This window comes from Hirundo rustica, chromosome 11 (assembly GCF_015227805.2).
Source record: "Hirundo rustica isolate bHirRus1 chromosome 11, bHirRus1.pri.v3, whole genome shotgun sequence".
NCBI classification, from domain to species: domain Eukaryota; kingdom Metazoa; phylum Chordata; class Aves; order Passeriformes; family Hirundinidae; genus Hirundo; species Hirundo rustica.
Window position 1 is genome coordinate 7,374,915 of NC_053460.1, and position 12,361 is coordinate 7,387,275.

Consider the following 12,361-nt stretch of genomic DNA (forward strand, 5'->3'; position numbering starts at 1 on the left):
GGCCTGAGGCGGCGGCCGCCATGACGCCGTGACCGCTGTACCCGGCTCCGGCTGCCCTGCGCCGGGCGAGAGACTCCCCTTCCCTGCACCTCGGCCACCGTGAGCGATGCAGGCAGGAGGAGGACACACGAGTAGAGTTCGCAGTGTCGCCTACTGCCGAGACACCACTTCTGCTAGTCGCGAAATACCTAGCCAGTTAAAGGGCTTTGCTAGGAGCTGCTCTGTAAAAAAATAAAATAATTTTGTTTGATGTAGAGGTGTTGCAAAATGTGGGATATGTCAGGGTTATCTTAAGGCAGCATGTTCTTTGATGTAAGACCTCTGTATACTTTCAAGCCTAATCAGGAAGAAAGGAGACCTATCAGTGGAACAGGCAGCGCCAGCACTCCTCACTCAAGAATATCCTGGAACAAGCTTTAAGGATGTAGTAAGTCAAGATGTTCATATATGTCTATATGTACATTGTTAAGCTGGTGAAATACTCATGCTTCAGGTGTTTAGAGCTGAACTGTCTTTATTGTAAAACTGAAAATCATGCCTGCTGGTCAGAAAGACCCTTCCCCTGAGCATGAGTAGAAGTTGCGTGGAGTTACATGATTTCTATGGAAATTACTGACCATTCTTAATACTGGAGCTGTGCTCGGGAAATTACTAACCCTGAACTTCTCAGGGTAGATAATGGCAGGGAAAGCCCGGTGGGGTGTGCTGGATTTGTGGAGTAACACCGAGCACCCAGGCCGGGGCAGCTCTGAAATAAGCAATCGATGTTTCCCTGGAGCGTGTCACTATCGGCTGGGTGCACACCAGGGAATTAACCCAATTTTGCGGGTAACAGCAGCGGAGCCAGAACATCACCTGGGATACCCCTGCTGTTGAAACACCAGTCGTGTAGCCAGACAAGGCACATCTGGTTTGACATGGATGTGTCCTGGAGTGTCGGCTGCGTGGACACTGAGCTCAGCTGTGCACAGGCCACCCTCCTCTTGCTGCCACCCTGTCCCCTGAGAGCAGACACATCACACCATTCCCACTCTGCAGTGGCTTTTGCGAAGGGCTGGTTTATTGGAGCTGCACAGAAGGAGGCACACACAGGGGCGAGGGGCTGGCAGCCCCACGGGCGCTAGTTCTTGCCGCAGGGGAAGTTGGTGCTGATCTTCCTGCAGTAGCAGAAGGCGTTGAAGAAGCGGCAGTAGCAGGTGGCACAGGGGTCACAGCAGGGGATCTGGTGGCCGAGGCAGGACTCCAGGAGACGGACGCAGCGGCGGGGGGAGCGCTCCTCACGGCCCTCAGCTTGCAGTTCTGTGGATGATGCCTGCAGGGGAGAGGAGGAAGAGGAGGGGAAGAGCTGGTCCTTGACCACTGTGCCAGCAATAATGAACTGTGCGGGAGCGAGCCAAGAGTGGCTGCTGAAACGTGGCGCTGCCAGCAGCAGAGGCTTCTGTTGTGTTCCACTCGGGGCTCTGTTTTCTGTTGGAAGTCACTACTGAGCCCTGTGGACTCTGCAGGCATTGCTGCCTCATCCATGGTGTCTCAAGGCCTTTCTGCAACGCATTTATTTTGAAGCTCAACCTGGACTTCAGCAAAGGGTGCTTGTGCCATCTGCCCAGAGGCACCAGGAGCTGAGCCAGAAAACACAGGGCACTGTCCTGCAAACTCCTGCTCTGCAGAGGCTTCCTGGGCTACACTTGAGGTTAATTAAATGGATTACAGGAGCACATGCTTGAACCACTCTCCTTTGAGTGCTGGAGCCCCTTGCAGGCCTGGGCAGCCTCAGCTCATCTCAGCTCCCGTCCCAGGCAGTACTGTGCCCAGCTCCAGGGACACGGAGAAGGCTGCTGTGGCCTGAGGCCGCCCTGCCCTTAGGGGTGTCTGTAAGAAAGCTCATACCTGTGGCTCCAGCAGGCTGCCTCTCTGCACAAGGTCACCATCAGCTTCTTGGACGCCCAAGGCCATCTGCTCAAACCCCAGCCTTGGCAGAGCTCCTGTGAGATACAGAGAGGCTGGACAAGGAGGCTGCTAGAGGATCAGCTCTGATTCTTCTCCCTTTGCTCGTGTGCCCACACAAAAAAACAAAGACCCCGCTCCCTGTGGGCTGCCAGGCTGCTCTCACTAGCCAAGGCCAGGAGAAGCTGTGCTGCTTTAAGGGGATCCCCAGTTCAGTTTTGGGCTGTGGGTTTTCCAGCGAGCAGCTGGTGCGGGTCAGTGAAGAGCAGGACTCACCTGCCGGCTCCGCAGACACCTCCTTGACTTTCCGCTGCAGGCTGGCGTGGCGGGCTCTGTCCACCCCCTCCAGCCCGCCGCTTGCCTTCTGCAGGTGGCCACAGCTGAGGTCAGCGGTCCTGAGATCCAGGACAGCCTGGATCCCCTGCAGCAGCCCACAGCACAGCAGCAGCACGTTCAGCATGGTCCTGGGGAACGACCTGTGCGGAGGGGCCTGGCCAGCATCAGCCCACCCGCTGGCAGCCTGGCCTGTCCCCTCTACTGCCATCACCCCCGCCGCCCCGAGAGGTGCCGTGTCAGCGAGGGGCAGCCTCTGCCAGCACAGACACCATTCCCAGTTGTTTGTTCCCTTGGACTTGAGATCCTATTTTTGGGCCCACAGGCACCTGGGAACAGGAGCCCCCAAAGCTCTCTCCACATGTGAGCACATTGATGATCTCCCCACAGAAAGGGGTGACCATCAGAGAATGGACTGAGATTTGATCTTTTCTGCCCCACACACAGAAGCCACCAGACCACTGAGGTGCAGTGTGTGGCCAAAACATCTGACATGGCTCCTGCCAGCTGAGCCTGGAAGTGCCACTAGAATCTGAGTGCTGGGCAGGGAGACGGACCACAGCACACACGGCTGGGGGACAGGAGAAGCTGCAGGATCAGACTGTGGGCTTTGGGGGCCTGAAGGCTTTAAAAAGTAGGTGACCCCTTAGGGAGCAAAAGGAAAGGGGCCAAGAGGTGGTATCCCAGTTGCTGCTGTCAGCCAAATCCTGGGAAACCCTGTGCCTGCTGCTTGGCTAGCCTTGAGGTTCCAAGCCTGGCTCCAGCAGCCCAATGCTGGCCACTCCTCCTCTCCCCATCCCACAAAACCACCCAGCTCTTTGGTGGGAGAGACCCCTCTGCACCGTGGGGAGCCCCACAGCCGTGGGCATCACATCCCGCACGCTCCCAAGACCCTTCCCGGGGTAAGCACTGACCTCTCCGAGCAGAGAGGGGGATTGCTGTCCGCTGCTCCACTGAGCTTGCTGGAAGCGCCACTACCGCTCTCTGTCTCAGTGTCCTCCTCCCCACATGTTTACTGGGATTTATATTGGCTTTTTATTAATTAAGTGCTTCAGCCACATGACTTCACTAACTACCAGGTAGGTGGGAGTCTCTGGAAAATGGGCTTTGTCTGGGTAGAGAGGCAGCCAGTGGGGTGATGCATGGGAGGGGGGACTCCTGCTTTGTGCCTTGCACAGCTGCAGGAAGGAACAGAACCCTGTTAACTCCAAACTCACAGATTTCTTGGAAGCGATCTCCGCTGTCCTTGCAGCCCACTTCCCCTTCCAGTCCACTTCCCTTTCCAGCACCAGGGCTGGAGCCTGAGGACATCTCCTAGTCCCCAAATACAGAAATAACACAGCTACAGTCTCCTCAAGAAAACCATGCCAAGCTTGACTGGTTTCCAAAGGGAATGTTGCCTATATCTCCTGGCAAGCATCTACTCATAGTGCAGAGCCTCCAGAAGTCCTCCAGCTCCTGACCACATACCATCTGCAGATTCTCCAGGCTTCCACCTGTGTTAACCACATCTCTTACTCATGTCTTATCTGGAAAACCTACATCTCCCCAGAGCCAGGCTCCTTTGGGGGATACTTACGGCCTTGAGTGCCTTCAGCCCTGCAAGAGATTGGGTGAATAAGATATAATAGGAAGGGTTCAGCAGGCTCTGACATACCCAGCAGGGAAGGCTGGCAGCCCAGGCTCTGCCCTCACCAGGAGGACCCCCAGGAGAGCGTGAGCCACTGCTCCTGGCTGCAGCACCACCTCTGGGGCTCTGCGGGCTTCCTTTGCTCCTACACGGATGAGCACCCCTGTCCTCACATGGTCTGACTCCTGCTGCATTTGAAGGACAAGCTGAGCAGGCACAGGACCAGTAATTTGCTCATCTGCCATGCGTTATCTTCTCCAGTTGCAAGTGGCTGCTGGAATCACTCACCACCCATCTGGCTCCCCCAGTGCACAAGCCCCAGTGAGGATCCCCTGCCACAGCACCCGGATGCCTCCAGCACCCCACAATGCCCGGACAGACTCATCTTGGCTGAGAGGCAGGTTTGGCAGCCCTTTCCACGCCCAAGGCCCAGGTGTGTGCCGAGTGTCCCATCCAGCCCCAGCTCCGTTCCTCAGCTCTGGGCCCTCCGGGTGCGCAGTGCACGCTGCCCCCGTCCCCGCTGACACCAGCCCCCGCACGGCGCTCTCTGCGCCGCTCATTAGGGGCTGTTTGCAGCCGCGGGCCGGGACTTCTGGGAAGGCATTAGCGGGAACGCGGGCGGCCGCGCTGAGAGCTTTTTAATCTGCGGGAGCAACATCTGCTTTGTGCGCATCCCGATGGCCAGTAACGAGCTAAATGAGGCGGCCGGCCGCTCGCCGGGCCGCTTCCAGGAAAAGACGGCTTAAAGCGAGGGGGAAAGGGGGGCCGGGGCTGCGCTCCCTGCTCAATGGTTCAGGCTCCAGCGAGGGTGGGAGCGGGTGATGGAGTGGGTCAGTGGCACAGCAGAGATGCCCGTGAGCGGGCATCCCGGGCAGGAGCCCCCAAAGCGGGACCCTCCGGAGACAACCCGGGCTGGGGGCTCTCCCTCTCCTCCTGGAAGCATCCAGGCAGGCGGGAGGCTCATTTAACTCATCACCAGCCCTCGTTACTGCTAAGGCCGTGCGAGTCCCCGCTACCCCAAACGGGCAGTAAGGAGCCGGGCCGCGGGAGCTGCCTGTCCGCAGCTGCGATGAGCATCGCCCCGGCCTCAGCCCCGCCGGGCCGGGCCCTTTAAGGCGCGATCCCGGAGCCGCCCTGACGTCAGCGGGGCGGGCGCGCTCGGGCACCGCAGCCCCGGCGGCCGCAGCTCCGCGCCCCGGTGAGTGCGGCTCCGCTGGGGCGCACCGGGTGACAGCGGCTGGGGTGGGTATCGGGGTGCCCGGGGCGCCGGAGGGGGAGCATGGGGGAGCCCAGGGTGCTGAGGTCTGGAAGTGAGGGCTTTAGTGGTTGCACGGATGTTGGGGATTGGAGATGGGGATACGGGAGTGACAGGGGTGCTGGAGACCTGAAGGTTGGCGTTTTGGGGGTGGCCCGGAGTGCTGAGGACTGGAGACGGAGGTATGGGGGTGCCCAGAGGTGCTGGGTAGTGGAGGTGAGCATACTGGGGTAGCCAGGATGCCGAATACCTGGAGGTTGGTATTATTGGGGTGCCCAGGATGCCGAATACCTGGAGGTTGGTATTATCTGCGTGCCCAGGATGCTGGGGTCTGGGAGTATGGGGTGACAGGGGTGCTGGCGATTTGGAGGTAGGGATATGGAGTGCTCAGGCTGCTGGGAACCAGGACAGAAGGAATATGGGGCTGCTCAGGGTGATGAGGGACTGGAGGCAGGAGTATTGGGGTGCCCAGAGTGCTGCAGTTCTGGACACCTGGAGGAGAGGGTATCAGGATGTCCTGGCGTTCTGGGAAGTAGAGGGATGTATCGGGACATCCAGGATGCTGGGAACTGAAAGGAGGGTGTTGGAGTACTTAAGATGCTGGGGACCTGGACATGGGGATTAGGGGGTGCCCTGGGATACTCAGATGGAAGTACTGAGATCTCCAAAATACTGAAGATAGGGATACAGATAGGGGTCTAGGTCCTGGGATGGGGGCTGTGAGGTGGAGTGTCAGGGGTGCCCAGGCTGCTGGGGTCCTGATGTCCTGGCAGTGCTGGTATCAGTGGCACCCTGTCCCTCACCTCACATCGCTCAGCATCTCCTCCACCGCACAGCGCCTGATGCCTGTCCCCACCTGACGACATCGCCATGGCCGGGGCACAGGGCTGCGGCGAGGGCAAGATCGCGGGGCTGTACGACCTGGAGCGCACGCTGGGCAAGGGCCACTTCGCGGTGGTGAAGCTGGCCCGGCACGTCTTCACTGGGCAGCGCGTGGCTGTGAAGGTGATCGACAAGAGCAAGCTGGCAGGGGAGGCGGCGGGGCAGCTCCTGCAGGAGGTGCGCTGCATGAAGCTGGTGCAGCACCCCAACGTGGTGCGCCTCTACGAGGTCATCGACACCCACGCCAAGCTCTACCTCATCCTGGAGCTGGGCGACGGTGGGGACATGTTTGACCACATCATGCGGCACGAGGGCGGCCTGGCCGAGCCGCGGGCCAAGCACTACTTTGCTCAGATCGTCCACGCCATCTCCTATTGCCACAAGCTCCACGTGGTGCACCGTGACCTCAAGCCCGAGAACGTGGTCTTCTTCCAGGAGCAAGGGGTGGTCAAACTCACTGACTTTGGCTTCAGCAACCGCTTCCAGCCCGGCAAGATGCTCACCACGAGCTGCGGCTCCCTGGCCTACTCGGCGCCCGAGATCCTGCTTGGGGATGAGTACGATGCCCCGGCTGTTGGTAAGGGCTGTGGGGTGCCCTGGGACCTGCCTCCCTCCTGCCCCTTGCCTGGAGCATGGTCCTGCCAGCTGGGTACCACCTCCCACTTGGCCTCTTACACTAGGAGCACACGGTGGCAGTGCTGTCCCTGCAAGGAGCAAGCCTGTCCCTTGGGTGCTTGGCTGCCCAGCTTTGCCCTGGCACAGCAGGGTCCTCCCTGCAGAGACCATCCCGGCATCCACAGAGATCCCGTAGAGTGACGGTTGCTGGAGAAGGGGAAAAAGCCCAAGCAGGCTGTGGAGCCTGGCGTGGCAGCCGCCAGGAGAAGCAGTGTGAGGATCCAGCTGCCAGCAATCTGGCGCTGGCGGTTATTTGGCAGGGTGAGGCCGGAAGGAAATCTGCTCGGGATGCTGCTGTTTGGGTGGAGGAGCTCCGAAAGTTTCCTTTGCTCCATCCCCGCCCTGAAAACCACTTCCTCCCCATGGCTCCCAGTGCTCCTCCTCCCCTGGCCACGGTGCGGGGGTCTGGGGAGACTGTCCCAGGGCACAGGGAGCTGGGCTGGGGGCTCCAAGAGGCTCTGCTGCGACAGAGGCGATGTGGGAGGGAAGCAGGATCCGAGCTGTCTGGCTGGCTGGAATTAGGGCAGGAGGATTTAGCAAAGCAAAACATGAGCCCGTAAAGGCAAAAGCTCAGCGTTGGCTCAGGGGAAGGCGGATCCCGAGTTGAGAACAGGGATAGCTTATGGAGGCGGTAGAAAAATAAGCTGGTGGCGCTGCAAAGGGAAATGAAGGGAGAAAACCGACGCAGATGAGAAATTTTCCAACACTTGACTTAAGCAGCTGAAGGTATTAACAGAGCGCCCCAGGGCGTGCTCAGCATCCTAAACCCGAACATCTGCAGGAATTTGTGTTCTGGGCAGGAGGAGCCAGTGAAGATGTTTCTGGCTCCATCTCTGTCCCCAGGATAGGGCAGCAATCCTGCTCCAGCTGATCCCCATGCAGCTGGAGAGCCCAGATCAGTGCTATGCCCCTCTCTGATGGCTGTAGTGTCTCCTGAAGAAGAGCCCAGTACCAGGATGGTTTTGGTTTGAGAATCAGGAAGGTGAGGAACAACACGAAACAGTGCTGTGGGTGGATGTATGACTGGAGGGAGCAGGGAGGGGGCAGAGCTTAGGGCTGGCCTTCTGTCCCTGCCTGGACAAGGTGATAACACCTCAACTACTTTGGGGAAGTCCCTTGAGACCTGGCTAGATGTGGGGATGGGCAGGTCTTTCCCTGCCTTGGTGAGAGTATGGTCCCCCTCTCCATGGGGCAAGACCTGGCAGCTGTTACCTCCAAGGAACATCCCAGTGAGTGCTGGTCTCTGCTGGGGCAGCACTGGGGGCTGGTGGAGCAGCCCCTCCCAGAGTCCCTGGGGTGGGGAATCTCCTGGGCCATGGTGAGCGCAACCTGAACTGCTGCTGCTGCTTCTTGCAGACATCTGGAGCCTAGGAGTAATCCTCTACATGCTGGTGTGCGGCCACCCCCCCTTCCAGGAGGCCAACGACAGCGAAACGCTCACCATGATCATGGACTGCCGCTACACCGTCCCCCCGCACGTCTCGGCACAGTGCGCTGAGTGAGCAGCACCCCCTCACTGTACCCCCAGACCCCAGCTTGCTGCCCCCAGGCTGGGTGCCCCAGCCCCAGCAGATGCCTGGGAGCTGAGGTGGGAAGAGCAGGCGAAGCTGCTTGCTTTGGGGTTCACACAGTGCCTGCAACGTCACTCCTTTCCCCCAGTCTCATCTCCAGGATGCTGCAGCGGGACCCGAAGCAACGAGCGTCCCTGGAGCAGATCGAGGGCCACTCGTGGCTGCAGGGGGTGGACCCATCCCCTGCCAGCCGCTTCCTGCTGCCCCTCACCTCCCACAAGCGCGTGTCTGAGGAGGAGCACGAGATCATCCTCCAGGCCATGGTGTGCGGGAACATCGCGGATCGGGACACCATCCAGGAGTGAGTGACGGGGTGCCGGCGGGGAGCCCCGGTGAAGGGCTCTGGGGGTCCCTCCAAGCACGTTCCTTGTGTGCTGATGCAATTCCCTCGGTCCCACAGGGCGCTGGAAGCCGACCGCTACAACCACATCACGGCCACGTATTTCCTGCTGGCGGAGAGAATGCTGCGGGAGAAGCAGGAGAAGCAGGGCCACCGCCTCAGTCTCGTTTACAACCTGGCCAAGGAGGTACAGAGCAGGTGAGCCCCCCTGCTGCCCCCTGTCCCCCTCCCCACCATCCTGGGTCCCCGGTGCAGGGTCTTGGCCGACTCCCTGTCCTTCTCCTTGCCACAGCCCTTGTGATGCCCGGCTGGGGACTGACACCTCCCTCCCCTTCCTCAGGCCCAACTTGTCAGACACATTCGGCTCTGTGGGCGGCTCCGGCGGCCTCCTGCCCTTCACGGAGACGGGCGGCCTCAGCGCGGGCTCCCGGCTGTCCCCAGGAGGGGACACTGGCGGCCGGCAGCCCGGCGGGACCCTGCTGAAGGTCCCTGCCGTTGACACCACCATCACCAAGAGCACCCCGGCCCTGCAGCAGATCTGCGAGGAGGAAGAGGAGGACGAGGAGGAGGAGGAGAGGCCCAGCGCAATGGAGAGGAAGAGCAGCTCTCTGAACCAGGAGCAGATGCGAGCGTTCCTGCGCGCCCACCGCCCGGCCGGCCGCGGGGAGGTCTGGGGGCCGGGGCTTGAGCTGGGGGGCCGGGGCGGGCGCTCGGGGGCGGCCTGGGCTGGGAAGGGAGTCAGGGGTCCCTCGGTGCTGCGGGGAAACGGAGCTGAGCCGCCCAGGAGGGAGGAGGACACAGAGCCTGAGGGCTCCTCAGCAGAGTTCCCTAAGGAAAGGGGAGCCGTCCTGTCAGCCCAGAGCAGCTCGGCTGGTGCTCCCCAGCTGCTGGGGACAGAGACAGCTCCTGCCGCCCTCCCCAGTCCTGCAGACACGTCCCCGGGGCAGGGGGAGCAGATCAGCCCGGCCCAGCAGTCGGTGGAGAGTTCGGGCCCCGAAGGGGGCGCAGAGAGTGCGATCAAGCTGGACCCGGGCAAGAGCAAGGGAAACAGCCTGCGGGACAGGCTCCTGCAGTTCCCGCTCTGCGAGAAAGCCCTGGCCTTCAAACTCCGGCCGGGCTCCAAGGAGAGCCTCCTGTCACTGGGGCAGTTCAATTGCTGCCACGTCATTTAAGGCCCCGCTGTGGGGTCTGGGAGGGCGCCCACTCCCCTGCCTTTGGTCTCCGGTGGCTGTGGGGCTAGCGGGTGGCACAGTGCCCTGCTTTGTCACCCGTGGTGGCCACCCAGCCAGCCCCACCCCTGGGACCCGCAGTGACAGACCATCTCCCAGACAGGCCTGCCCAGCGTGAAGCAGACTGGGGTCCATCCCCGCGCTGGCCAGCATGTCCCAAAACCTCTGGGACAGTTCCATGTTCCTGCCGGGATGGGATGGACTGTGATACTTTTTTAACTACTAGAAATAATTTTTTTAAATAGTCTATTTTAATGTAATTAAATAGAGATTGCTATATTCCCCCCAGCCCCCCCAGTGCCCCAGCCCCACAGTGTGCATGGCCCGGGGCTGGGCTGTCCTGCCTGCAGCCCCCCCGCCAGCCCTGGTCAGGGCCAGGCACAGCCTGGTCCGTGACCCCGGGCTGTTCCCCTGGGCCCTCCCTGCAAATAAGCTTCCTATTTATTATCTCTTTGTTTTCTTGCTGGCAAGAAATGAATGACGACGGAGGCGTGGGCCAGAGCTCGGCCTGAGCCGTGGCGCATGTGCGTGGAAGGATCGGAGCCGCTGGGAAGCAAAGTTTGTCAGGACAATAAAATAAGCTCGTGGGTTGATGTGGGTGCAGTGTCGTTGCAAAAACATCACCGTCCCCTCTGCCAGGGCTTGGGGATGGCTTCCTTGGCACCAGGGGTGGCTTTAAGGGAGCATCTGCCTGAGCTGAGATGGGCAGGGGCCCAGCCCAGAGTGGAGCTCTGGGCAGCCACAGATGGGAGTAAGGATAGGGATGATGAACACCCAAAGGTGAGAGAAGGCCTGGGCATGCCAGAAAGCAGGAGGGTGCTGCACATCACCGTGAGAGTCAACCACACTCAGCCTCAGGGTGCCCCTAATAGCTTTCCCCACTCTCAGCCTGAAGCTACCACTGAGCCCCCAATTTCAAACCCAGCCCAGACTTCCTTCCCTCCAGCTCTGCTGTTCCTCTTCCTTTTCTATTCATCCTCCTTCCTTTCAGGTGTACCCCCATAGCTCCCTTGTCTGTCCTCTTCCTCCAACATGAGATCTCTCTGAGTACTGGTGGTTGGAAGAACGGAGCAATGCTGTGTGGGTCTCAGGTGGGATGGAGCCAGCTCTGAACAGCTTGGGGAGTTAGTGATAGGAAAAGAAGGAGGGGGTGCCCTGAGGGCCCTACAACCCCCAGAGGGCCCCAGCAGCAGAAGGGGACACTGCTCCTGTCCACAGGCTCCCTTTATTTTTCTTAAAGGATAACATATCCACCTGATCAGGGGCTTGAACCCTGGAACCCCAGATTGAAAGTCTGATGCTCTCCCAACTGAGCTATCCATGCTCACATTTGGGTTTGAGGGGTCACGTCTGTGACAGACAGGGGGGACCCCGCTTTCCTGCAGCATTGCAGGGACAATGTGGGGACCCACTTGGATATTTCCCACTCCCACGCCACCCCAACGCGGCTGCCAGCGCAGGCCAGACCGAACACCCGATTTCTGGGAATGTCACCGGGCGCCGATCGGGCGCGGGGATGCGCCCTGGGAAGATGCCGGTGCCGCAGGGACGCGCAGGCGGGGAGGGGAGCAGGACGCTGCGGAGCGGCGGTGAAACCTCCGCCGCTCCCGGGGAGGCACGGGGGTCCCGCCGGGGCACAGGAGCGGCGGCGGTGGCTGTGGCCGCCCGGGGCTCCGGGCTCCGCTCTGCGGCTGCGGCAGCCTCGCCTCGAATCCGAGTCGCGGCGGCGCTTTTGCGGGAGCCGCGTTAGAGCGGGAGGGAGGCGGCTGCGAGGAGTTGGGGTACAGAGACACAGAGCCCGCGGCGGGCACCTAAAGGCAGCCCCACATGTTCTCTTGCCCTTCCTCCCCATTCTTCGGGAAGGGACCCTTTGCCCCAGAGGGAACCCACCCTGCCAGCCCAGCCTTGCCCAGCTCGGAATGGACTGGAGAAAGTTAAAGCCGAGCCCAATTGCAGACGGGGTGGGGGAGCCCCAGGGACAGCCCGCAGAGAGCCCCGTGGGGCCTCTTCAAACACCTCGTGCGCACTAATTGGCTTCATTAGAGCAGCCAGTGATGGCATCAGCCCCCCTTCTCCTGGGGACAGTACTAATGAGCGGGAGAACGGCGGCCTCGGGACGGCCCCGGAGGGGACATCAGAGCCCGTACGTTCGGTGGGAGTGTGTGTGGTGTCGACTGAACAAGAGCATAAGCTTAATTACCCTGATTAATTAGAGCCCGCTGCTTTTAACCCATATCTGGAGCTGTGACCGTAGCGGTGCGCGGCCCCACGGCAGCCACGGACGCACCGCAGCCCCCCGATGTGCCCCGGCCGCGGGGAGAACACACCCGCAGAAAAACGTGGTGGTCCCTGGACCCCACAGAGAGGCACCAAAAGGACCTCAGACCCTTCAGGGATGCGCTCGGAGGCTGAGCCCTACAGAGAGGGACCGTGAGTCCCCGCTGAGCCCCGCGAACAGGGCACTCCGGGTCGCGTTTCCGCCGCTGCTCCCCCCCGGTCCTT

The 12,361-nt window shown here is 60.8% G+C and overlaps 2 protein-coding genes across 3 annotated transcripts; one reads left to right on the forward strand and one right to left on the reverse strand.

Moving 5' to 3' along the window:
• Window positions 1-7: 7 nt before the first annotated feature.
• Window positions 8-10,452, forward strand: LOC120757956 (SNF-related serine/threonine-protein kinase-like). The gene is made up of 7 exons (XM_058422135.1): window positions 8-427; window positions 5,999-6,621; window positions 8,076-8,217; window positions 8,379-8,591; window positions 8,691-8,828; window positions 8,971-9,400; window positions 9,464-10,452. The coding sequence occupies exons 2-7, from the start codon at window positions 6,033-6,035 to the stop codon at window positions 9,800-9,802; spliced, it is 1,851 nt and encodes a 616-aa protein (XP_058278118.1). The 5' UTR covers window positions 8-427; window positions 5,999-6,032; the 3' UTR covers window positions 9,803-10,452.
• On the reverse strand, window positions 1,039-3,264 carry AGRP (agouti related neuropeptide). 2 transcript variants are annotated; one of them, XM_040075695.2, is made up of 4 exons: window positions 3,192-3,264; window positions 2,221-2,420; window positions 1,888-1,982; window positions 1,039-1,312 (listed from the first exon to the last, which is right to left on the reverse strand). In XM_040075695.2, the coding sequence occupies exons 2-4, from the start codon at window positions 2,402-2,404 to the stop codon at window positions 1,121-1,123; spliced, it is 471 nt and encodes a 156-aa protein (XP_039931629.1). In that variant the 5' UTR covers window positions 2,405-2,420; window positions 3,192-3,264; the 3' UTR covers window positions 1,039-1,120. The 2 variants fall into 2 exon arrangements, with proteins under 2 accessions (XP_039931629.1, XP_039931630.1); XM_040075696.1 differs by having other exon boundaries at window positions 2,221-2,408; window positions 3,192-3,254.
• Window positions 10,453-12,361: the final 1,909 nt, after the last annotated feature.